The sequence below is a fragment of the Oryctolagus cuniculus genome, chromosome 8, assembly GCF_051225735.1.
Source record: "Oryctolagus cuniculus isolate XC-2025 breed Fujian yellow rabbit chromosome 8, ASM5122573v1, whole genome shotgun sequence".
NCBI lineage: Eukaryota > Metazoa > Chordata > Mammalia > Lagomorpha > Leporidae > Oryctolagus > Oryctolagus cuniculus.
In genome coordinates, this window is record NC_142874.1 from 121,162,602 (window position 1) to 121,188,740 (window position 26,139).

Consider the following 26,139-nt stretch of genomic DNA (forward strand, 5'->3'; position numbering starts at 1 on the left):
TATAGCCTGGGATAGCAGTAGAAAATAGCCCAAGTCCTTGGGCTCCTGCACCCATGTGGGAGACCCGGAAGAAGCTTCTGGCCCCTGGCTTTAGATCGGCGCAGCTCCCACTGTTGCAGCCATTTGGGGAGTGAACCAGCGGATAGAAGACCTCTCTCTCTGTCTCTACCTCTCCCTGTAACTCTTCCAAATAAATAAAATAAATCTTTAAAAAAAAAAAAAGAAAATTCCCTTTTTACTGGTTAGCACACACTAGTGTAGGGGAGACTTGTTAATTTAAGAACCACAAGTTCATTTGATGGGACAATAAACTGTGGAAACACAGGTAAAAGATTAATTCTGCCATGAAGAGGTATCAAGGAAGGGTTCCTGGAGAAGGCACAGAGTCTTTGGATCTTAAAGCATGAGCAAAAATAGATAAAATCAAGAAAGGAAGGGCCAGCACTGTGGCACAGCGGGTTAAAGCCCTGGCCTGAAGCACTGGCATCCCATATGGGTGCCGGTTCTAGTCCCGGCTGCTCCTCTTCTGGTCCAGCTCTCTGCTATGGCCTGGGAAAGCAGTGGAAGATGGCCCAAGTCCTTGGGCCCCTTCACCCATGTGGGAGACCTGGAAGAAGCTCCTGGCTCCTGGCTTCAGATTGGCGCAGCTCCGGCCGTTGCGGCCATCTGGGGAGTAAACCAGTGGATGGAAGACCTCTTTCTCTGTCTCTACCTCTCTCTGTAACTCTTTCAAATAAATAAATCTTAAAAAAAAAAAAAAAAAAGAAAGGAAAGAAAGAACATTCTAAGCTAAAAGGATAGTAGTGGAAAATGTACCAATTTTAAAATTATGTGTTTACAAAATGAAGAAGTCCTAGGATATAACAGGATATTTTCATGTAAAAACATTAATGGAGTGATAGTTAAGAGAGATGAGCAGCCTGAGGGTTCCCAATGTGTGAGCCGAGGAAGAAGAGAAAGGGTGAGGTGGAGAAAAGGAGCAGTCAAGAGAAGGGCAGTGTCTTTCTCTTCTCCCAGACGACGTGCACAACGTGCATAGTTAACACCACCAACAACAAAAACTGCACAGTCTCCATATTTAGAAAACCACAAAACATGTTTCCCACAGTAGTAAGAGTTACCGAAAGAAGTGAATAGATACCACACAGAGAAAAAGGCAGCAAACACAGAGAATGACAAGATGGTCAGCGGCAAACCTCGGAAAATGACTGCAAAGCTGTGTGACCTGGAGGTGACAGGTACATCCTAACTTGCAAAAACACATCTTTCTTAATGGTAACAGAGAGAATAGGAACACAGAAAGAAGAGCCCTCTTGGGCTCAGGACAGTTTAGAGTTTGAGGTAATATGAAGACAGACTTGGAGGAGCCATTCAACAGGAAACCACCTGACTCTGCAGATGGTCCAGGAGGAGCCAGAAGGCCGCTCAGCATCTTTCCTCACCACCCAGCTGCAGTGAAATCCAGCTCATTCCACCAGGAGCAATAAAAACAATGAAGTAAAACACCACCACAAAAAGGACAGTTTGTAAGGGCTGCCCAGGGGAGCCCCACTTCTGATCAGGCTACCTGCTAACACCACCATTTGGGCCTGGTGTTGTGGTATAACAAGTTGAACTGTAGCTAGCAACACTGGCATCCCATATCAGAGTGCCATTTCAAGTCCCAGCCCCCTGCTAATGTGCCTGGGAAAGCAGCAGATAATGGCCCAAGTATTCAGTCCCTTGCCACACATGTGAGAAACTTGGCTGCTGGTTTCAGCCTGGCCCATGGCTGAAGCCATTTGAAAAGTGAACCAGCAGATGGAAGATCTCTCTCTGTTTCTCTCTCTCTCTCTCTCTCTCTCTCTCTCTTCCTGTGTGTCTGTGTGTGTGTGCGTGTCCCTCTCCCTCTCTGCCTTTTGATTATACACACCTTTTTTATTAAATGGCAAGTTTATTAACTTAAAGAACATGTCATGAATATTACTTGATCCTTTGTATAGTTTTTGTTTATCAAGACACTCAGAAGAAATTACTTTTCAATCTCGATATAAAAAATTTCACTTTTCCTGATTATATGTTTGTTTTTAATATTAAAGACATTTAACTTGATAACTAGTCATTTTCCCCCTGATAATCATCCCCCAGGGTAAAGCTAGTGGCCTAACTATAGCAAGTATAATTTAGACTCAATTAAATGAATTCACCAAACACATATAAAAAAACCAGTGTGCTTGACACAGAGAATATATATATGAAGATTCACTAATATGCTTATCTTTAGTAGAAGTTTATCTTTGGTTCCATTTTAGCTCCAGCCCTTCCTTCTTCCTTTTTTTCACTATTTCTCATTTTCATTGTGTTTTACATATTGCTACATGCCTGTAAATCAGATATTTTTACCTTTAGGTAATGAATAGGAACAGAAAGAAGACAGGGGAAGTATCTCATTACATTAGGAACAGAAGGCAGACCAAGAGAAAAGGGTGCAATATTCATACAACTTCCTACAACTGTAAAGCAGAAAGCTCTGCTTCTCCTTTGATGCTCTTTGCACAATTATAATTATTAAATAATTTATACCCAATTATTGAATTAAAATCTTTCCTACTAGAGTGTAAGCTCTGGAGGACAGGACAATATCTGGTTTATCTACCATTGTATTCTTCACGTTTGATGACACAGAAATCACCCCTCTGTAAAAAGACAACATTAGAAGTCAGCAGCTCAAGAGATATTTTAAAAAAAGTCTCAACAAAAAGATGGATTCTCAGTGTTTCACTGGAGCAACAGTGTCACCTTTATCAATGACTTCCACTGACACAATTTTCCTCACTTCCTCCAAGTGTCCTGAGGGTTCCGCTCCCATTCCTGATGGTCAGGAGGTTGCCTCCTCTTCTACTGAACACAAACCAACTCTTACAGGAAGGGGGAGTTTAAGTTACCCTTTTATATAAATGCATAGAATTTTAGATATGAAGGAACTGGTGTGTGCTGGGTCACTAATGACTTCCCACCCTCCTTCCTGTCATACAGAGATTTATTTAATAACTGACAATGCACTAGTTTAGACCCTAGGCCTGCGGCCTTGTTTCCCACAATACTGGCACGACACTCAGCATATAGGAGGCACGGCATGACCTTTCAGTGACTGACTGACTGGATGCATTATTACACGCTAAGCCCTCTATGAAAACTTCAGAGAGACAAAATGTCTAGGACAGTATTTGTTACTAAGAGGTCCACAGTTACTATTGGTGGGTAGGAAGGGGGATGCATAGATAACTAACATGCAATAGGACTAGTATTGTGAGGGTAACATATAGAGCTACAAAAGTGAGATTTGAGCTGCATCTGGAAAGAGTGGGAGATAGGAAGGAGGTAAGTGATGGAAAATGGCATTCCATGTAGAGGGGACAGGACATATAAGGGCAAGGAGGAATGGAAGAGACCATGTGCCTGGGAATGGTGGGAAGTTCTGTGCAGCCTTGGCCAAATGTACAGAGAGAAAATGGCAGAAGAAATGGCTGACAAGACAGATCAGAGGAGAACGCAATATTCTTATGAGTGGTGCTTTCAACAGGCAACCAGACCTGAGAGAAGGAATGCCTAGTACAAATGCCCACCATGCTGAGGCTATGAAAAGAGAGACAATGAATGAAAGGTGAAAAAAAAAGATTTGGACTTCGCTTTATTTATATTTTAAATAAGGTGTAGTGTTACATTCAACAGTGTAATAGGACAGTCCCTGTTGTCCGATGAAAGTACGTATCTTCCAAGTAGAGTGCTTCCGAGATTCTAGTTGGCAGAATTTAAGAAACATGGAAAATGATGCAATGCTCCTGTTATTCAATTTAGAATATGAGACTAAAGCAAGCATTTGTTCTTTCCTACTGACTTCCACTACCCAAATTCAAAGTTGTGACTCAGTAAAGTCTAATCAACAGGGAAGCAGCCCCAAATAGAATATCCCCCATATCTCCTCAAGAGTACTCCTCACCTGGAAGTAGTGGGATGGGAAAACCAGAGACCATAAAGGTCTGCTATCCCTCTCCCTATGGTTTGGAAATGGTTGTTTCCACAGAGGTAGCCAGCACCCCACTTCACCCTGCCACCAATAAAACTATGAGTCTTGGCCCTAGGGATGTGATCCCTTTGCATGGCTCCTGCATTCTGAGGCATTTCTGTTTGACTCTTCTCTTTGAAACCTAAGAGAGCCTGGCCCAACCCGCCACTGGGCTGAGCATAATCACACATTCCACTCACATCACATTGCATTCCCTCAAGCATCCACTGCTGCGTTACTATGTCTTGTACCTTGGAGATAATGCTCCCAGGCTGGCAAAAATGCTCATTTTCACAACTGGAGTCAGTTCTCACAGAGAAAGGAGATTGATATGGTGGAAACTCTTGTTATTTTCCACTCAGGAAGCTCCTTGAAGACAATTTCTCAGGGTAGAGAACATTGCTGCAGAAAGAAAGCTTGAATATGAAAGTCCAATGTCAAGACAGTTCTTGTGCAGCCCACCTGCCAAGACTGAATCCTGAAGATGCAGATGGTCAAATCCCAAAGACAGAGGACTAAGTCATTTTCACTGCTGCATCCAACAGTGCCTCACAGAGGGTAAGGACTGGATGAATGTTGCCTGGATGAAATCAAGAACTCCACCAGGCCCAAAGGACTCTAAACAAAATCAGCAGGTTGCTGGACCTTTCAAAACACTCTTTAAAAACATGCCAGTATCATTGCCACTGCCTTGGTGCCACAACATTCTAGCTTAAAGGAAGAGCACGTGAACCCAGGCTGTAGTCTTTTATGGGAAACTGTTTAGATGGGATTGACTACATAAGAATAAGACTATGCAGGGTAACCACAGTCCTTGGCCATTATGGCACTGCATTATCCTAAAGGAAAAACACTATTGCAGAGAAATTGGAGTTTCTCTCTTCCTCATGGTAAAGCTAAAAATAAAGACATGGTGCTAAAGCCAATGGTATTTGCTTTTCATTGCGAAAAAGGTGAAACCAGGCAGGTTACTAAATATAAAGACAAAAGCATATACACTGATCTATGTGATCTCAAACATCCAAATTATTGTGCTATCATACCAAGAGATTTTCCATATAAACCTCTTTATATCACCTCAATTATCTATGTGCTCTCCTATGTAAATAGGTTGTTTGCCTAGGGGTGCTAGTCATTACTTTGTGCCATTGAATTATTTCAATTTAAATGACTAAAACTTATTTACCGTATCCTTTGACACCCCCACTTACAAGGATTACCAGACACCTTGCTCTGGGAGGACAAGAACCAACTCTCACACTGTAAACTGTAAACTATACAGTTATTTATTTATTTAAATGCCAAGTCCTTTCCAAAGCCTTCTGTGAGGGGCTGTCCTTAGCAGGAGATAATCTGCTTCCTTGCTTCTTGATTGTGTTGAATGTCACTGATTCCTTTACTGTAGTACATTCTTACTATGACTATTTCAAGCTGTTCAAGAATAAAAGGCACTCTTCCTCACAAAACAGCTAGAAGCCCTGTCCTTCACATCAAAACTATAACTCAGCCATGGGTAGACACATATTAATCACGCTAAATTATAGTATGGCTATTTTTTCTCCTAGTGCAATTATCTTTGGCTTTCAGACAAAAATGAATCATTAGGGTTCTGAATCTCTTCTGGCAAAGAAATACACAGTGTGAGCTGAATGCTCAGCACTGAGTGTCGTTAGCACAAGTTCTATAGACGTGAACTGGCCAAGTTAATCCTCCTTCATTATCTCCATTAGCTAGCAATGTGCATGGAGTCACTGCACATAATTACTGCTTCAACAGACACGGGCGTTTGAAATATTAACTTTCCCACAGCCTCCAAATCTTCAGTAAGCAGCTCTCAACGATTCATTATATTAATAATGTATGTCACCACATTCCTATCACTTATGCATTAGACTAAACAACATCCATATTACAAACCTCCCAAAATAATTTTTAGTATAACTCATTACCTTTTAGCTACTGTAATTATAACGGCACCTAGGTACCAGAAAAATAAAATAATTTTACCATGGCTTGTAAGCAGCCAGTCTCATAACTTATTCTGCTTTTATTCATGTTTTAACATGTGAGAATATCTTATACCACAAAGTACAAAATATTTTTAAATATATATACATATATTTAAAGATTTATTTTATTTATTTGAAAGGCAGAGTTACAGGGAGAAGGACTGGGAGAGACAGAGAAAGAGATCTTCCATCTGCTGGTTAATTCCTCAAATGGCTACAATGGCTAGGGCTAGGCCAGAGCAAAGCCAGGAGCCAGGAGATTTTTCCAAGTCTCCCACGTGGGTGTGGAGTCCCAAGCATTGGGGCTACCCTCCACTGCTTTCGCAGACACATTAGCAGGGAATTGGATCAGAAGTGGAGCAGCCAGGACTCAAACCAGCACGCATATGGGATGCCTAACTTGCTATGGCACAGCACCAGCCCTAAACGAATACATTTTTACCCTATCATTCTCTCCAAAGATGTCATTGCTAGCATCAACTTGTGCTTATCTTTTTCATGTTTGCTTTAATATTTTTGCTATGTATATATGCATAGACTATGTACATAAATATAGTTTTATAAGATATATATGATAAAAGAGTAATGCCTTTTATGACACACATTATCTAGTTTCAAATTACATAAAGTGTTAATTTTTGTCAGGTGTTTTATAAATAATTCAAAATTGAAATTTACCATGAAATGAGCATATAATACATTGATATCCAAAAGTAAAAGTCCACTTTAAAGTACTATTTGGAAAATGATGATGTCACATTTCTAATCAAATACTGTATAAATTTTTATAAATTCTGATTTATTTACATTACAAAAAAACACAGATATTACATAAAAACTGCAAATACAAAGCCCACCAGATAAAGAAAACAAATTTTCAAATAAAGATAAAAATTACATCATTAATTTCAGATCATATTACTCTACACTTTATAGTCAGCATGCCCACAGGTTATTAATGTAAATATAATAATGGAAATAATAGTAATGGCCACAGCTTACTTAACTTACTGTTTGTCAATCACTATAATTCATGCTTTTTACATTCACATCTTGTTTAACTATGTTAAGGAGATTATTAATTTTATTTTCAGTTTACAGAAGAGGAAAACAGGGGCCTACACAGACTAAATGACTTGCCCGAGATACCAGGTTTGGGGATAGAGGGATCTGACTCCAGGCTTATCCTGCTGACCACACAGTCAGCACCTGGCTCCTAGCTCCACTGTCTCTGGACACATCCTCTGAAAGCATTAAAGTTCATTTCCTTTAATGGAGAAATAAAGCAAGATTTATTTAAGTCACAGACCTCTTGGCAGAATGGCCAGCAGGGGGGCTCCAAGAGAGACATAATCTGAAGGGGTTGGTGGTAGTGGGATTATGAAGTACAATTTTGGGAAAGAAAAAGACTTGACAATTCAGTTATAAGGCAAGGACAAAACCTATCAAAAGACCTGATCCGTACTCTTACTTGCCGAGGGGTGGGGTAGGTAACCTGTTTTTACAGTAAACTGTGAGAGCTCTGAAGGATGGGATTGCCCCTCCCTTTCTATTCTCATGATAAAATTGGAAGCTCCCAAGGAGTAGAGCAGGTACTTTCGACCTTGCTAAAGATAACTTTTTGGGGAAGCAAGCATTTTGCACCTTCAATTTTCACCAGGAACAGCCTGACTGCCTATTAACCCTTCTGACTCCCCATATTCCCTCCTCCAGAAGAATGGATCCTAACTTCTGTTAGGGAGTATGGGACAATGACCGCTCTGGCTTATTCAAGCTGGACAGGGGCAGAATAGAGAAAGGCAGTCAAGACAGGGTTCCAGCAGGAGGTGACCTCATGAAGGAAACACAGTGCTGGCTTGAAGAAACTGCTTCCATCTAAGGTTGCATGTGCATGGCCATCTAGAATTTCACTGTTTCAAGTCTGGAGAACATAAATCTAACAAGCACATTAAATACATAGGGTCTAAAACAAAGGACAGAGTCATTATTAGAGGACCCAACCACTGAGAGAAAAATAAAAACTAATAGAGGGGCTTGATAATAACTAGTTGGGCATTAAGGCCTGGCCAGTTAGGAGACCCAGATCTATCTCTACACATGGGATGCTGGAAAAGGCATACAAGAATGGTGTGAACCTCCTTATGGAAGGCACCCTGTTGACTTCCATTACCTAGCTGTCCTGGGAGGAGAGCTGGCCTGAATAGAAGGCAGGTGGCATCTGTAAAACGAAATTTACAGTTCTTCCTGCAAAGTTACTGACTCTACTTTGCAGTCCCCTCAACAGCAGTGGTTACTTTGGAAGCTTGCCAAGTGAAGGGCTTTTTCAGCTTAGAGCCAACAGGGTCTGTGGCTCTGACCTGGGCGTCCTCAACCCCAGGGCAGTTCCATTTCTAGTGACCCACCTATTGGCTGGCAGAGCTGCCAGGGCTCTTCAGAAGCTGACTTCTCTATCCACTGAAGCCCTGGCTTTCCACATCAAAAACTAATGCCACTTGAGGTATATTGGCCTGTTGGGTTTCCTTGCTAGGGAAAAGAATCTTCAAAGCACATTATTAATCATTTTATGTTATTATTATGTTTATTTTTCCATAGGAATTTCTGTAAAAATATTAATATGCATTATGCTATCCAAGATCCTAAACAAGTATTTTGAAAAATCTGAAATAAGGAGTGGTGTTTGTTATACGTTAGCACATAGGTATCTATCTTTCTTATTAAATATTAGAGAGCAATTAAATATGCCCCCTCTTCCTTGGAATTAAAGAAACCAGCTAAGTACTAAGATTAAAAGAAAAATAAATATTGGGAGAAGTAAGCAATAAAAGAAGGAGTAAAAAATCTCAGAACACATATTTGGATCAATAATTACTTCTACTGAGAACATTAATTTGGTCTTTTACTCATATAAGAAAAAGATGCAGAATTTAGCAGACAAGGATGATTTGAGTTAACCTCATACCCTCTGAAAATGGCACTGGCTCAGGCCACCATGAACAATGTCCCCTTTTCATTCCATCTCCATATCACATATCAACATCATTTCAGCTATTAGGCAACTGTAGAAAGCAAGGTCTTGGAACAATGTTGAGATGACAGGCACTTGCACAATGTGGCCACACAATGACAAACACCATCATATTTGTCTGAGTTTTCTTATTGACATAGGGTGTCACTTCTGCTCACAGTTCAATGACTGGTTGTCTAATCTAGATAGTCAGTTAACTCTAAGCCTCAGCTTCCTTGTCTGTGAAGTAAACTACCCAGCTGACCTCTAAAGCAATAAGACCTTGCCGTTTTAGGAATTCTACATCCAACACTCCAAGGTTTATGTCTTGTTTTCTACTTTCTGGGCATGTGATTTTTATGTATTGAGTGGTTTCTCACATTTCTTAATGTCTATATTGTAAACAATTTAAAGAAACTATTTATGGAGCCAAAAGAAAAAATAGGAACAAAGGGACTACCGCAAACATTTTCATTATTTCCTTCATTCACTTTCAAGGCTCTCACATCATTAAATGAGACATTGCTGCATAAACCCACAGATCTATTAAGCCTCAACAGTCTCTACGTGATGACAGGATACAGTCCTACCTACCTCCTGGGCGCTCGTGCTCTCCATCAGTGTGCAAAAGCATGGCAATGGGCATCCCTACGTTCTTCGATCTTCCAGCCACAAGCACATTTTTCCCAAATGTTTCAATTCCTTAAAATATAGAGTATGATTTAAATGCAGAATCAATAACAAGCAGCAAACTGAACATTTGAACAGTCTACTGAAACATTATTTAAAAAATTCTAATTAAATGTGGCTCATTATGTGGTTCATCCTTGATGTGCCCACATACATTATTTATAAATATTTCTTTTCATGCTTCTTAGATTTGTCTCTTTCTCTATGATTGTATCCTCATTTAAAAGTCACAAACATTCTCAAGTTGTCAAGAAAGTACTTTTAAACCTTGAAATTGATATCAAGAGTTAGCTAATATAGCCTTAAAATGTATTAGCTGCTAATTATAAAATAAGCAAAGTACAACATCAAGCTTAACTGGCAATCAAACTTTGTGCAAAGCTAAGAAAAAATGAAGTAGGGTAAAAGTTTTTTTTTTTAATAAAACTCATGTACTTTGTGGGAAAGAACCACAAATAACTTACAGACATATTTGGACATGAAAGATAAAGCTAGTAACTAAACTACAGACCACTTCTCTGGGGCTCAATTTCTTCTTTTTTTTTAATTTATTTTTTTTAAGGAATACAAATTTCATAAGTACAACTTTAGGAATATAGTTAACTTCCCACTGTACCTGCCCTCCCACCCACACCCTACCCCTCCTCCTTCTCCCTCTCCCCTTGCCAGTACCATTCTCCACTAAGATTCATTTTCAATTAACTTTATACACAGAAGACCAACTCTATACTAAGTAAAGATTTCAACAATTTACACATACACACACACATGCATGCACACACACACAAACTGTTTGAGAACTAGTTTTACAGTTAACTCTCATAATATAACTCATTGAGGACAGAGGTCCTGCATGGGGAATTAGTGCACAGTGACTCCTGCTGTTAATTTAACAATTAACACTCTTATGTATGACATCACTGACCACCGAGGCTCTTGACATGAGCTGCCTAGGCTATGGAAGCCTTTTGAGTCCACAAACTCCATCAGTATTTGGACATGGCCATAAGCATAGTGGAACTTCTCTCCTTCCTTTAGAGAAAAGCACATCCTTCTTTGGTGGTCACTTCTTTCTGCTGGGGTCTTACAGAGATCCTTCATGCAGAACATTTTTTGCCAGTATCTTGGCTTTCTATGCCTGAAATGCTCTCACGGGCTTTTCAGCCAGACCAGAAAAACTTAAGATTTAATTCTGAGGTCAGAGTGTTAATTAGAATGATTTTCATTCTATGAGTCTGCTGTGTTGACTGCTTCCCATGTTGGAATATTCTCTCCTTTTCAATTTCTTTGTAAATAGATGAAGGCATTAGAATTCAGGTTTTTCCAGGTACTAACATTCTAAGAATATTATTCTAAGATCTGCTTTCACCTGGAAATTTTCTCTTTGTTAGAAAGCAGTATATTTAGAAAAGAGAAAGTGTGGCCAGAAATGGAAATGACAGTAGTGGAAGCTGGAAAATCATCAATATAGAAAGGATTTCAGAGTCAATTAAGGTTACAGTTAAAAACTTCTACAATCTCAGGAGTCTGTGAGGGCATCATTGTATCTAACACAGCTTAAGGGTAACTTTTTTTAATTAAATGTTTATGAGGAAAATCTGTCAATAAGAAAGTTGACATGGGATCAGCACCCTTCTATCAAAGGTAATGAAAAACATAACTCAATGTGGAGGGATTTCCATCAAAATACACAAAGTCTATAGTTTAAAAGTAGAGAGAGATATAAGTTATGACTGCAGTTCCTGCAACCTGGTATATGTTTTCTCCTTTCTAAAATATTTTTGAATATTCTTTAACTTCTATAACTTTTTACAGACTGAAGTTGCTTAGTTATTGTTTTCTATTACTCTCTAGGTCTGAGGCAATGCGTACATGCTTAGTTCAGCACCCAGTACCCAAATCTTGCACACCACAAATCACCTACCTGTTCTTTTTATTATTTCCCACACAGCACTGGCAGTGGCAGGGATGAGAGAATGCTGATCAAGGCACAGTCTTCCAATGTTGATAATATGAAATCCATCAACATCTTTTTCCGGGGCAATTCCATTGCATATTGTTCGCTCATCCACGTGATCTGAAAAGTAAATAAAATTAGTCTCATTTTCAAATTATTTATTTGGAAACCTAGAAAATGAAATTGAGGATCTACTGTCAGATCACTTAGAATTCAGCTCCACGAAGATGTAAAATCATTACACTTTTCTTTTCTGGCCACAAAAATAGTAGGTCAAAATGCTGTTGACAAATGTCTAGTTAATTGATGGTAGAGTGCATGCTATAGCAGGGCCAAAAGTTGCTAGAATGGTAAAAACAGAAAAAAGTAAGAAACAAAACAATACCAGAAAGAGTATGGTGCAGCCAAGTGTTATATCTTTACCTCAGTAAGTCTCCATACCTAAACAGTTTAAATTAAACTTCTCTTTGATATATGACATGATGCTAATAGGTTTCTTTTAAATTCTTTGAGCATTTCAGGATAAAAGGGCTTTGTTAAATGTTAAAATTTTTATAACATAATTAGTTCCTAGTTGCTTCTTAAATAACATAATGAAAAAGTAAACATAAAGTACATACACATACTTTTCCTAAAGTATCAGCCCACCAAAATCCAAAACATCACCACAGTTTGCTCCATGGAAGAAGGAAAGGAACATGATATGAGTAATGAACAAATCAAATCAGATGCATGATGTGAATCATTTCATTTTAAAAAATAAGTATAGAGGGACCAGTACTGGGGTGTAGCAGGTAAAGGAGCTGCCTGCAGTGCCAGCATCCCATATGGACACCAGTTCGAGTCCTGGCTGCTCCACTTCCAATAATCTTTTTTAAAAAAGTATAGAAATACAAAATCAATTCTTACTACTCCATGCAGATTAGCCTACCCTAAGTCCATGTACCTAATATTGTGAAATAGAAGTATATTTGCTACAGAAAACTTACTTCATCTGTTATACAATGGATGCCATTTATACACATTTTTTAAAACATCATCAAAACCCAAGTTCAAGTTGTTTTCAAAGATTTATGCCTGTATCATATCTTTTGTATTCTAAAAATAACTTGTCATCTTTCTTTAGATAGATCAATTTTATATTAGACTACTAATGTCTTTTAAATATACAGACTTGGCCATTTGAATCAGATTCAATTACAAATTGGGTTTTGAATCTCTCTCTAATTCATAGTTTTCCATATTCAATAATTTTGTTCATTCTATGCTGTTCTAGCAGGGTAAACCTCCATCTGTTTTCTCTAAAGTTAGAAGATTTTTTTATAGAGTCTATCAAGACTTTTTAAAAACTACCTGTCCAATTTACTATTTGAAGACAAAAATAGTGTTTTTTATTTTTTTTTTTAATCTGGAGATGATGATTGTGGTGATGATGATGCTGAGTCATTTTTAATCACGTATACTCCTACAGAAGAGGGTATTTTTCATGATGAAAAGAAAGCATTTGAAACAAAAAGAAAAACAACTATATTGAAGCCTCTGTCTGTTGATCTGGAACTCAGATTGGTTCATTTCTAACCTCAAAATTAACTAACAGATATGTAGGGACTGAACTATTGATGAAAGAACTCAGCAAGGGCTCTTTTAAGTTTTAAGAACCTTCTTCTTATGAATAAGATTGAGCTAAACTGAATTTTGCTACCTGCTAGTCTGTGCTGTCCCATTCACTGCAAACAACATTGACATTGTCACAAAACATCCATTTTGTACACCAGATGAAATACAGGAGGGACTGGTGCTGTGGCATAGCTGGTAAAGCCTCTGCCTGAAGTGCCAGCATCCCATATGAGAGCTGGTTTGAGCCCTGGCAGCACCACTTCCAATCCAGCTCTCTGCTATGGCCTAGGAAAGCAGTAGAAGATGGCCAAAGTCCGTGGGACCCTTCACCTGCGTGGGAGACCCAGAAGAAGCTCCTGGCTCCTGGCTTAGGGTAGGCGCAGCTCTGGCCAGTTGAGGAGTGAACCAGTGGATGGAAGACCTCTCTCTCTCTGTGCCTGCCTCTCCTTCTCTCTGTGTGTAACTCTATCAAATAAACAAATCTTTAAAAAAAAAAAGAAAGAAAATAAAAGAAAAGAAATACTTGAGAAGAAAGGTAAGCACTGAAAATTTAGGAAGTCAGAACTAGAGACTGGTGACTAGAAACCTGTCTTCTTGCGTACTTCTTGTAGTTTAATTTAGATCGTAACTCAGATTCCCATTTTGGAACAATTTTGTCTTACTCTACTTACATGTTAATAGTTTAAAAGACAGATGTGTGCATATATAAAAGTATGACATAGGGGATTCATAAAAACTAAGTCTATTTAGCCTAAAGAGAAATGTCTCACACATGTAGATAAAAAATGCTAAGATCATAAAAATCAAGAAAGTAAATTCATATATCATTTTTATATAACTGTGTTATCTCAGCAGTGGATTAAATCTCACACACATCCTTTGCTTGGAAAAATCTACCTTTTATTATGTCATGTACAGCACATAACAATAATTTGAACCAGTGTTTCTTACATTTCAATAGTGCTTTCAGATGGCCAGGTTACCTTCATTTCAATTACCACTTTGATCTTCATATCTACCATGGACTAAGGTAGAAGAAATACTGTCATTCCCATTGTGAAGATGAAACTCAAAGAGTTTGAGATTTGGCCAATCCCAAACTACTAAGAGGAGGCTCTAGAATTCAAATCTATCCATATCTTTCTGTTCCATAACCAGTTTTTCCCTCTGTAGCATACAGATATCAAAACAAAGATTAACCCTTTTAAATGCCATTTTAAAATTTAAATCAAACAAATTTTGCCATCCAAAGTCCTAATTAGACACTTGCTAACCCTAAAATATCCCAAGGAATGTGTTTCTTTTAGACCTCCAAAGAAAACATTATTTCTAGATTAGTAACAAATGTTTAAGTACTTGCAAAAAAATCTTGTACAACTAATATTACTTCCTTTTGTTATATGGGTAAGAGAAATAAATACATTTCCTGCTTTTGACTGACTGCTACTAAGTCTCCTGAACTCTTCCCCTTGGTATACTTGAGAAAGGATAACCGTGAGACTGGGAAGCATTGACTTTCCCACAATGGTACTAACATATTTTGAGTCACAGAATAAATACACCGCCAACAATGAACCAGTTAATATGCTATCCAAATGAATGGGAAAACTAGCATTATTCACTTTCTCTGTTTTTATTCTTCTATTTAAGATTATGATAAATCACTTAATCACACTAGAGGGGGAAGTCATCAAATTAAAATTACAGTACTATAAGAAAATAATTCAGAGAACAACTTTAGACATTGTACAGTAGAACTACTATGCTGAATGTGCATTTTGTGATTGATTTATAATATATTTCATTGCCTTAAAACAATGAAGAAAAATAATTTTAAAAAATTATGATTTTCTACCTGAAGACTTTTACATTACTGGTATTTTTCCCTAAATATTTATTATTTGGAGGGGAGAATTACAGAGAAAGAGGAGAGGGGAAGGGAGGAGCAGAAAGGAGAGGGGAGGGGAGACATCTTCCATCAGCAAGTTCATTTCCCAAATGCCCACAACAGCCAGGACTAAGCCATGTATAAGTTAAAAGCCAGGGATGCCAACAGGTCTCCCACATGGGTAGCAGGGACTCAAGTACTTGGGTCATTTTCTGTTGCTTTCTCAGGTGCTTTAGCAGGAAACTGGGCCAGAAGAAATGTGGCCAGGATTCAAACCAGCAACTTGCATATGCGATATGATCATTCCAGTGGTATTTTGCTACAACACCTATCCCAAATTACTATTTCAAGGTACCTTATTCTATTCCCTCCATATTTGTTGGAAAGGCACAAGTTCATAAGCATATAAATAATGTGTTGTTAACATGATTATATCACTTCCCTACAGTGTCTTCCATGAGTACTCTAGCCCTCTTCCAACCATCATCATCACACTCTCCACTCTAGCCATACCAGATTGTTAACCCTTCCCTAAGCCCTTGCCACTAAGTTTTGCATTGCTATTGTTCATGACAATTTTTCAATTTTTCCACTAATTCCCTTTTGCTGCTTTTTTAAAAATATTTTATTCATTCTTCAATATGATATTCAAATGCCATGTTCCTTCATCACAAAATGAAATGATAATTATTTTCTCTTCTGCATAGAACTGCTTTAAAAAATGCTTAACACGTTTGTTCAGTTAGTTGATCATGTTAGGTCTTTAATTATCTCTGTCACACATGTGAGACTTATAAGACATAGATCTTATTAAACTGACTCACCTATAACCTTCATCCTTTCAGTTAATGGCAATTCCATCCCTTTCAGCTTATAAAATCAAAACAAAACAAAATTGGAACTATCCTAAATATCTCCCTTTCTCTCATACCCTAAATCCAATCTATTTCTAAAATCCTTTGGCTCTTCCTTCCCAATAAACCTAGCACATCAAAATCACGGCATCCCTCCTATGAATTATCGAAAGAGCCTCCTAATTGGTTCTCTATATCTACAATTGTACTCATATATCCATAAAACAGCAAGAGAGTTACACAAGGGATCTTTTAAAATGCATGCCTGATCATACCACCCTTCTCAAAACCTTGCAACATCATTATCTTTCAACATGAACAAGGCCCTACATGATCAACACAGCCCCAAATACTAGTTATCCATCTGTTCTCACCCCTGGTTACTTTTCTCTAAATCTTTTAGCATCATATGGGTTTTCTTGTCAAAAACATGAGGCATTTCCCTATCTTGGCTACACCTTTCCTTCTCTCTAGAAGGATTTCCCAAAAAAAATCCTGTAACCTTGGCTACATCCTGGCCTTCTTCCAAATGTCTTCTCAAATGTTACATTCTCAGTAATCGTCTCACTATTTTGGCCATACTATTTTAAAACGTAGATTCCATTTCTAATAATAGTGAAGTAGTTCATATTAGACCAAATTTCTCACAGAAAATAATTGCAAAACTTTAGAGAAACAATGGAGAAGCACCAAAAGCAGACATATTTGGAGGAGAATGGGTATTGGAACGAAAGGACTGCCACAGAAGAATCTTTCCATTGTAGAGACCACTCTAGCCACAGGACAGCTGGAATGTAGACAGAAATTTACAGTCTTACTTGCTTAAGGAATCAGAGAACAAAGTATAGGGCTTCTGTCACAATGGAAAATTAAAGGGATATAACCAGGAAAGAAGAAAAAGAGACTCAAATACTATAAATAATTTCCTTCCAAATCTCTAAATGACCCCTAAGCAACAGACATAGGAAGCAAACTCCAGAAAGATCATCTACAGCCAAGAGAACTGAACACAGATTGCAGCTGGGGCTCAGAGAAGGAGAAACAAAGGTTGAAGTCCTAACAAAATAAAAATCTTACAGAAAGCATGATACTTAATAGTGAAATATCTAACCCTTTCCCTCAAAGTCAGATGAAAGGAACAGTGTCTGCCTTCATCACTTTTATTTAATGTTCTATCAGAGATCCACACTAGATTAATAAGGAAAACAAGAGGGCTAGAGATCAGAAAGGAAGAAGTAAAACCCTCTAGTCCTAGACTCAAATCGCCTAGGTGAAGTACTCATAGGCAGCTGGCTCTGGGAATGTTTGCCTCTCTGTGGATGGGATAGGCTAGGAGGGCATAATGGATCCTCTGCACCCCGTGACTGTGGGAGCCTGTTATTCTGAGACTGTGGGGATGCTGTGGCTGTGTGAGAGGGCACAGGGTGCAGCTGGGTCTCTGGGAAATCACTATGTGGGGCTCCACATGCTCAGAATTCCCTGACAGCCTGGGGTAGGTCATTGTAGTGGGATCCATGCTAACAAAGAGGACTGCACAGATCCTTTGTGCAGTTCGTAAGTCAGCTCAGATGAGTATTGCACCCACTGAGGGCTAATACCTGGGCATTGATCACCTTGGAAGAGAGGAGGTGATGTTGGAACACACCAACAGAGGTGATCATATGCTCTGTTCCATTAACAAAAGATCTACCATGCCCAACTTAGGTGTCACCTGGATACTCGCCCCACACTTGAGTACTGACCAAAGCTATCTGGCCACACCCAGCAGACACCTCTGGGTATTCACTGAAAGTGCAGACATTTCACTAAGTCACAGAGGCATAGCCAACAGATAAAAGCCACCAGAGGGAAAAAACCAATAGCTTTCTCCACAAATGCCTACAAATAAACACAAAAATTCAAGATACAAGAATAAGGAAGTTGGGGCCGGCACTGTGGCACAGTAGGTTAATCCTCCAACTGCAGCGCCGGCATCCAGTATGGGCGCTGGTTCGAGTCCTGGCTGCTCCTCTTCAATCCAGCTCTCTGCTAGGGCCTCAGAAAGCAGTAGAATATGGCAAAGTCCTTGCAACCCTGCACCTGTGTGGGAGAACTGGAAGAAGCTCCTGGCTCCTGTATTCGGATCGGTGCAGCTCCAGCTATTGCAGCCATTTGGGGAGTGAACCAGCAGATGGAAGACCTTTCTCTCTGTCTCTCCTTCTCACTGTTTGTAACTCTAACTTTCAAATAAATAAATAAAATCTTTAAATGTCCATTCTCCCAAAAGCAATTTAGAGATTCAATGCAACACCAATCAAAATACCGAAAACATTCTTCTCAGACCTTGAAAAAATGATGCTGAAATTCATATGGAGACACAGGGGACCTCGAATAGCTAAAGCAATCTTGTACAAAAAAACAAAGCCAGAGGCATCACAATACCAGATTTCAGGACATACTACAGGGCAGTTGTTATCAAAACAGCATGGTACTGGTACAGAAACAGATGGATAGACCAATGGAACAGAATTGAAACACCAGAAATCAATCCAAACATCTACAGCCAACCTATATTTGATCAAGGATCCAAAACCAATCCCTGGAGTAAGGACAGTCTATTCAATAAATGATGCTGGGAAAATTGGATTTCCACGTGCAGAATCATGAAGCAAGACCCCTACCTTTCACCTTACACAAAAATTCACTCAACATGGATTAAAGACTTAAATCTACGACCCGACACCATCAAATTATTAGAGAGCATTGGAGAAACTCTGCAAGATATAGGTACTGGCAAAGACTTCTTGGAAAATACCCCAGAAGCACAGGCAGTCAAAGCCAAAATTAACATTTGGGATTGCATCAAATTGAGAAGTTTCTGTACTTCAAAAGAAACAGTCAGGAAAGTGAAGAGGCAACCAACAGAATGGTAAAAAAATTTGCAAACTATGCAACTGATAAAGGGTTGATAACAAGAATCTAAAAAGAAATCAAGAAACTCCACAAAAACAAAACAAACAACCCACTTAAGAGACGGGCCAAGGACCTCAATAGACATTTTTCAAAAGAGGAAATCCAAATGGCCAACAGACACATGAAAAAATGTTCAAGATCACTAGCAATCAGGGAAATGCAAATCAAAACCACAATGAGGTTTCACCTCACCCCGGTTAGAATGGCTCACATTCAGAAATCTACCAACAACAGATGCTGGAGGGGATGTGGGGAAAAAGGGACACTAACCCACTGTTGGTGGGAATGCAAATTGGTTAAGTCACTATGGAAGTCAGTCTGGAGATTCCTCAGAAACCTGAATATAACCCTAGCATTCAACCCAGCCATCCCACTCCTTGGAATTTACCCAAAGGAAATTAAATTGGCAAACAAGCTGTCTGCACATTAATGTTTATTACAGCTCAATTCACAATAGCTAAGACCTGGAACCAACCCAAATGCCCATCAACAGTAGACTGGATAAAGAAATTATGGGACATGTACTCTATAGAATACTATACAACAGTCAAAAACAATGAAACCCGGTCATTTGCAACAAGATGGAGGAATTTGGAACACATAATGCTGAGTGAATTAAGCCAGTCCCAAAGGGACAAATATCATATGTTCTCCCTGATCGGTGACAACTAACTGAGCACCAAAGGGGAAACCTGCTAAAGGAAATGGACACTATGAGAAACAGTGACTTGATCAGTTCTTGTCCTGACTGTTGATGTACAATCTAATACTTTATCCATTTTAGTATTTTCTCTTTGTTTTGTTCTAGCACTATTGGTTGAACTCTGTGATTAACACACAATTATTCTTAGGCGTTTAAATTTTAACTGAAAAGTGATCCCTGTTAAATATAACAGTGGGAATAAGAGAGGGAGGAGATGTACAATTTGGGACATTGTCGCTCCCCCTCTTCGTGGAGGAACGACACAGGACCCTGCGCTGTTCTTTTGTCTGCTCGGCCCTCCCCGGGTTTGCTGCTGGTTCTTCCCGGGTTGGCTACCGTCCCTTCCACCTCTGTGGAAGGGCGGTTCCCCCTGCCACCTTCCCCACTTCCGCGGGGGAGCGGCACACTGCCGGCCGGCTCTCTCGGGGGCTGCACAGGTGTTCCCCTTAGATGTTCCTGGTGCATGTTGTCTCTCTCCTCCTTTATAGTCCTCTTCCACCAATCCCAACTCTGCTACCCACACGCCGAGTACGCTGCTCTCCTCCAATCAGGAGCAGGTCCTACAGTTTATAGGTTGAACTGGAGGCAGCTGTGTAGAAGCTGTTTCCTCCTCTCCCAGCGCCATATTGTGGGAGAGCAGATGCATAGAATAAGTCTTAATTCCAGTAACTTAGTCTAGTCCGAGTTGCTCCCCACAGGACATGCTCAATCGGACTTGCCCCAAATGGTGGAGTTAGAATCATGCCAAGGGATCCCAATACAATCCCATCAAGGTGGCATGTACCAATGCCATCTCACTAGTCCAAGTGATCAATTTCAGTTCACAATTGATCACACTGATGGGTCTGAGAGTCAAAGGGATCACACAAACAAGTCTAGTGTCTGCTAATACTGGCTGATAGAATCAAAAAGGGAGAGAATGATCCATCACGGGAAGCGGGATACACAGTATACTCATAGAATGGCAGATGTCCTAAATAGCACTCTGGCCTCAGAATCAGCCCTTAAGGCATTCGGATATGGCTGAAGAGCCCACGAGAGTATTTTGGGCATGGAAAGCCAAGACACCGTGGGGGAAAAAAAAAGGAAGACCTAAATGGAAGATCTCTGCGAGTGAGATCCCAGTAGAAAGAACGGGCCATCAAAGAAGGAGGTACCTTCTCTGAAGGGAGGAGAGAACTTCCACTTTGACTATGACCCTGTCAGAATAAGATCGAAGTCGGCGAACTCAAAAGGCTTCCATAGCCTTGGCAACTCATGACTAGAGCCAAGGGAGATTACTGACGCCAAAACAAGAGTGTCAAATTGTTAAGTCAACAACAGGAGTCATTGTGTACTTACTTCTCATGTGGGTTCTGTCCTTAGTGTGTTGTCCAATGTGAAGTAATGCTATAACTAGTACTGAAACAGTATTTTACACTTTGTGTTTCTGTGTGGGAGCAAACTGATGAAATCTTTACTGAATATATACTGAATTGATCTTCTGTATATAAAGAGAATTGAAAATGAATCTTGATGTGAATGGAATGGGAGAGGGAGCGGGAGATGGGAGGGGTGTGAGTGGGAGGGAAATTATGGGGGGGGAGCCATTGTAATCCATTAACTGTACTTTGAAAATTTATATTTACTAAATAAAAAATAAATATAAAAATAAATAAAAAAAATAAAAGAATAAGGAAGACAACATGATGCCCCCAAAGGAGCACAATAACACTTTAATATTACAATGTGAAGATGAAGAGATTGATGAAATGGCTGAAATGGAATTCTAAAGATTAATCATAGGATTATTCAGAAGCAATCAGAAACAAATCCTCAAATTAAAAAACTCATATATGACACTAATGAAATTTTTCACATGAAATTAATATTTTAAAGAGAAATAAAAATGAAATATTATAAATGAAGAATCAAATAGATTAAACAAAAAAAATTGTGGTAGAAAGCCTCAACAACAGATTTGATGAAGCAAAAGAAAGAATATCCAAGCTAAAAGACAAATCTTTGGGAATTTTTTAGTCAGACAAAAAAAAAAAAATGAAAGAGAGAGAGAGAGAAAGAAATCAGAAAATTAAAAACGTTTGTGGCAGCGCCACAGCTCAATAGGCTAATCCTCCGCCTGCAGCGCCGGCACTCCGGGTTCTAATACAGGTTGGAGTGCCGGATGGATTCTGTCCCGGTTGCTCCTCTTGCAGTCCAGCTCTCTGCTGTGGCCCGAAAAGGCAGTGGAGGATGGCCCAGGTCCTTGGGCTCTGCACCCACATGGGAAACCAGGAGGAAGTACCTGGCTCCTGGCTTCAGATCAGCACAGCGCGCCAGCCGCAACGCACTGGCCATAGCAGCCACTTTGGGGGTGAACCAACAGAAAAAGAAGACTTGTCTCTCTCTCTCTCACTGTCTAACTCTGCCTGTCAAAAAAAAAAAAAAAGTTTGATATTTATGAGAAATTATCAAATGACCCAATAAAACATACGAGTCTTGGGAGTTCATGAAGGTGTGGAATGAGAGAATAGATTAGAAGGCCTAATCGGTGAAATAATTACATAAATTTTCCCTAGTTTGGAGAAAGAAAGGGTTGTCCATGTAGAGGAAGTATACAGAACTCCTAATAGACATGATCAGAAAACATTCATCACAATACATAGTAGTAAAACTTTCAACAGTAAAACATAAAGAAAAGATTCTAAGATGTATGCCAGAGAAACTCCAATTACCTTCAGATGATCTCCAATTAGACTCACAACTGACTTCCCATAAGTAACCCTATAGGCTAGGAGAGAATGGAGAGACATAGTCAAAGTCTTAAAAGAAAAAGCTGTCAACCCAGAATACTGTACCCTGAAAAGCTTTCATTTATGAATGAAGGTGAAATAAAGACCTTCCATAACAAACATAAGTTGAAAGAATTCATTACCACTCAATCAGCCTTACAAAAGATGTTTAAGGATGTGCTAAACACAGAAATACAGAATGATAGTAATCCTATGAAAGGATGTGAAGGTAGAAAATCTCCCAGTAAGAATACAAAAGAAATCTGAAGAAAACAGTAGGAATATTTATGGGAAGATGGGAGAACCAAGTCATTATTTATCAATCGTAACCTTCAAAGTAATGGCCTCAACTTTCCAGTTAAAAGATAAAGACTGGCTGAACAGATTATTGCTGCTTATAATAAACACACCTCACCAGCAAAGATACTGAAAGTGAAAAGATGGAAAAAAGATATTCCAAGCTAATGGAAAGCAAAAAAGGGAAAGTATGGCTATCCTAACATCAAAGAAAATACTTTAACACAAAAACTATTAAACAACAGCACTGTAGCATAGCAGGTAAAGCCGCCGCCTGCAATGTCGGCATCCCATATGAGTCCTGACTGCTCCATTTTCAATCCAGCTCTCTCCTACGGCCTGGGAAAGCAGTAGAAGATGGCCCAAGTCCTTGGGCCCCTGCACCCACATGGGAAACCCAGAAGAAGCCCTTGGCTTCTGGGTTCAGATCAGCGTGCAGCTCTGGCTGTTGCAGCCAATTAGGGAGTGAACCAGCAGATGGAAGACTTCTCTCTCTCTGCCTCTCCTTCTCTCTGTGTGTAACTCTGACTTTCAAATAAATAAATTAATCTTAAAAAAAAACCTGTTAAACAAGACAAAAATGGGCTCTATGTAATGATTAAGGGATCAATTCAACAGGAAGATGCAACTATAATAAATGCATATGTACCCAATTACAGGGCACCTGACTGTTTAAAGGAAATGTTAATGGATCTAAAGGGAGACATAGACTTCAATACAATAGTAAAGGGGGAGGTCAACACCCCAGTTTCATTAATGGACAGATCAACTAGACAGAAAATCAACCAAAAACAACAGAGCTAATCACCCCTATGGATCAAATGGACCTAACATATCTACTGAACTTTTCATCACACAGTTGCAGAATACACATTCTTCTCATCAGCACATGGAACTTTCTCTAGGATAGACCAGATGATAGGCCACAAAGCAAGTCTCAAAAAATTCAAAAATATCCAAATCATATCATGTATCTTCTCTGCCCACAATGGATTGAAGCTGGAAATCAGTAACTCAAGAATGTCTAGAACACATGCAAACACATGGACACTGAACAACATGCTCCTGAATGAACAGTGGGTCATAAAAGAAATCAAGAGAAGTAAAAAAATTTCTGAAAGCCTATGAAGACAACACATCATATCAAAACATATGGGATACAGCAAAAGCAGGGTTAAGAAGGAAGTTTACAGCAATTGGTGCCTGCATGAAGAAACTGGAAAGGTACTAAATTAATGGGCTGCCAATAAATCTCAAAGGCATAGAAAAACAACAACAAACCAAATCCAATATTAGTAGGAGAGAAAGAAATAATTAAAATTAGAGAAGAAATAAATAAAATTGAAACAAAAAATACAAAAGATCAGTGAAATGAAGAGCTGTTTTTTGGAAAAAATAAAATTGTTAAGCCATTGGCCCAACTAACAAAAAAATAGGAAAAACAGGCATTTTTCAAAAGATGAAATTTTTTTACAGATTTATTTATTTATTATTTGAAAGGCAGAGAGTTACAGAAAGGCAGATACAGAAAGAGAGGGAGAAGTCTTCCATCTGCTGGTTCCTTCTCCAAATGTCCATGATGGCCAGAGCTGAGCCCATCCGATGCCAGGAGCCAGGGGCTTCTGTGGGGAGCAACTGGGAGCAACTCAGACTAGACTAAGTTACTGGAATTAAGACTTATTCTATGCATCTGCTCTCCCACAATATGGCGCTGGGAGAGGAGAAAACAGCTTCTACACAGCTGCCTCTTGCCAACTTGAGTGATGACCTCCAGGAGCTGATCCTGCTCCTGATTGGAGGAGAGCAGCGTACTCGGCGTGTGGGCAGCCGAGTTGGGATTGGTGGAAGAGGACTATAAAGGAGGAGAGAGACAACATGCACCAGGAACATCTAAGGGGAACATCTATCTGAAGGAACACCTGTGCAGCCCCCGAGAGAGCCGGCCGGCGGTGTGCCGCTCCCCCGCGGAAGTGGGGAAGGTGGCTAGGGGGAACCACCCTTCCACGGAGGTGGAAGGGACGGTAGCCAACCCGGGAAGAACCAGCAGCAAACCCGGGGAGGGCCGAGCAGACAAAAGAACAGCGCAGGGTCCTGTGTCGTTCCTCCACGAAGACGGGGAGCAACATAATGGTGCCGTGACTCGGATAGCAAACCTAGGAGGAAAGAAACGGGAAGAAGTGGAAAATACCGGAGAGAGAGACTAGCAAAGAGCCTAGGGAAAAGCCGGACGAAAAAGGTGCCAGAAGAAGCTATCGAAAGCCTAGGCATAGACTCAGATACGGACTATGGGGGGAAGCTGGGAGAAATCTCTAAGGTCGAAAGCGAAAGTGAAAGCTAGAACAAACAGACTCGGATACGGACTGTGGGGAGAAGCCAGGAGAAATGAGGGAGGAATATTGTTGGAAGAAAACTTAGGGAAATATACCAGGTAGAGAAAAATGTTAGGGAAATTGAAGCCGCAGGGGGAAGGCCGAGGCGGAAACGTAAGCCAGCTTGGAATTCTTTAAGTCAGCCCGGGGAGCAAAAGGCAAAAAGTTAAACCGTGAGGCGGAAGCGTGGGCTAGGTTGAATTCGCCAGGTTAGCCCGGGGAACTTGGATTGAATGCTAGTGGCGGAAACGTGAGCTGGGGCTGTGTGACTCGCGGAGGCTGCTGCGCGCAGAGAGAGCGTGCGGGGCACAAGTAGATAGGGAACGCTGGGCTAGTGCGAGGCCGTGGTGCGGGCGCGCGAAGCCAGAAAGCTGCGCAGAAGAGAGAAGCGCGGGCTGAAGCGGCTCAGAGCTGGTAAGCCGCCGAGAAGCAGCCTCGGGGCAGGCGCCAGGAAGCCGCAGGGATAAGAGAAACAGAAGTTTAGAAGTAAAATGAGAGAAATAGGAATGCTGGTAGATAGAAGTAAAATAGGAGAAATAGGAATGCCCGGAGATAGGGAAATAGAGAAAAATAAGGCCTCCCCACAACATGGCAATGAGAGAGCTTGGATTCGGTCTGCCTGATTAGGGAGGTGGTGAGCACCTGCGGGCGGCTAGCAGCTTATGCGCCGCAGGTCACCGAAGACAGGCACGAATTAACATCAATAAGTCTCCCCACAATACTGCAATGAGAAGGCTTGGATTCGGTCTGCCTGATTAGTAAGGCGGTAAGCACCAGCAGGCAGCTCGACCAGAGTATGAGCTGCAGGTCACCGAAGATAGGCATGAATCAACACCAATAAGTCTCCCCACAATACGGCAATGAGAAGGCTTGGATTCGGTTTGCCTAATAGGGCTTGTAAGCACCTGCATGCAGTTCTAGCAGAGCAGAGCATGCGCTGCAGGGCACCGAACTCAGGCACGCATCAGCGCCTAAAAACCTCC

At 40.1% G+C, this 26,139-nt stretch overlaps 1 protein-coding gene across 7 annotated transcripts in view; it reads right to left on the reverse strand.

The window, feature by feature from the left end:
* Positions 1-26,139, reverse strand: part of MTHFD2L (methylenetetrahydrofolate dehydrogenase (NADP+ dependent) 2 like) — a 151,396-nt gene that overhangs the window by 95,580 nt on the left and 29,677 nt on the right. For all 7 annotated transcript variants that reach the window (XM_008267752.5, XM_051819695.3, XM_051819692.3 and 4 more), the window contains 2 exons: positions 11,673-11,825; positions 9,653-9,760 (listed from right to left, as the gene is read on the reverse strand). In XM_008267752.5, the coding sequence (XP_008265974.1) occupies positions 9,653-9,760; positions 11,673-11,825 (261 nt within the window). The remainder of the gene's footprint in view (positions 1-9,652; positions 9,761-11,672; positions 11,826-26,139) is intronic.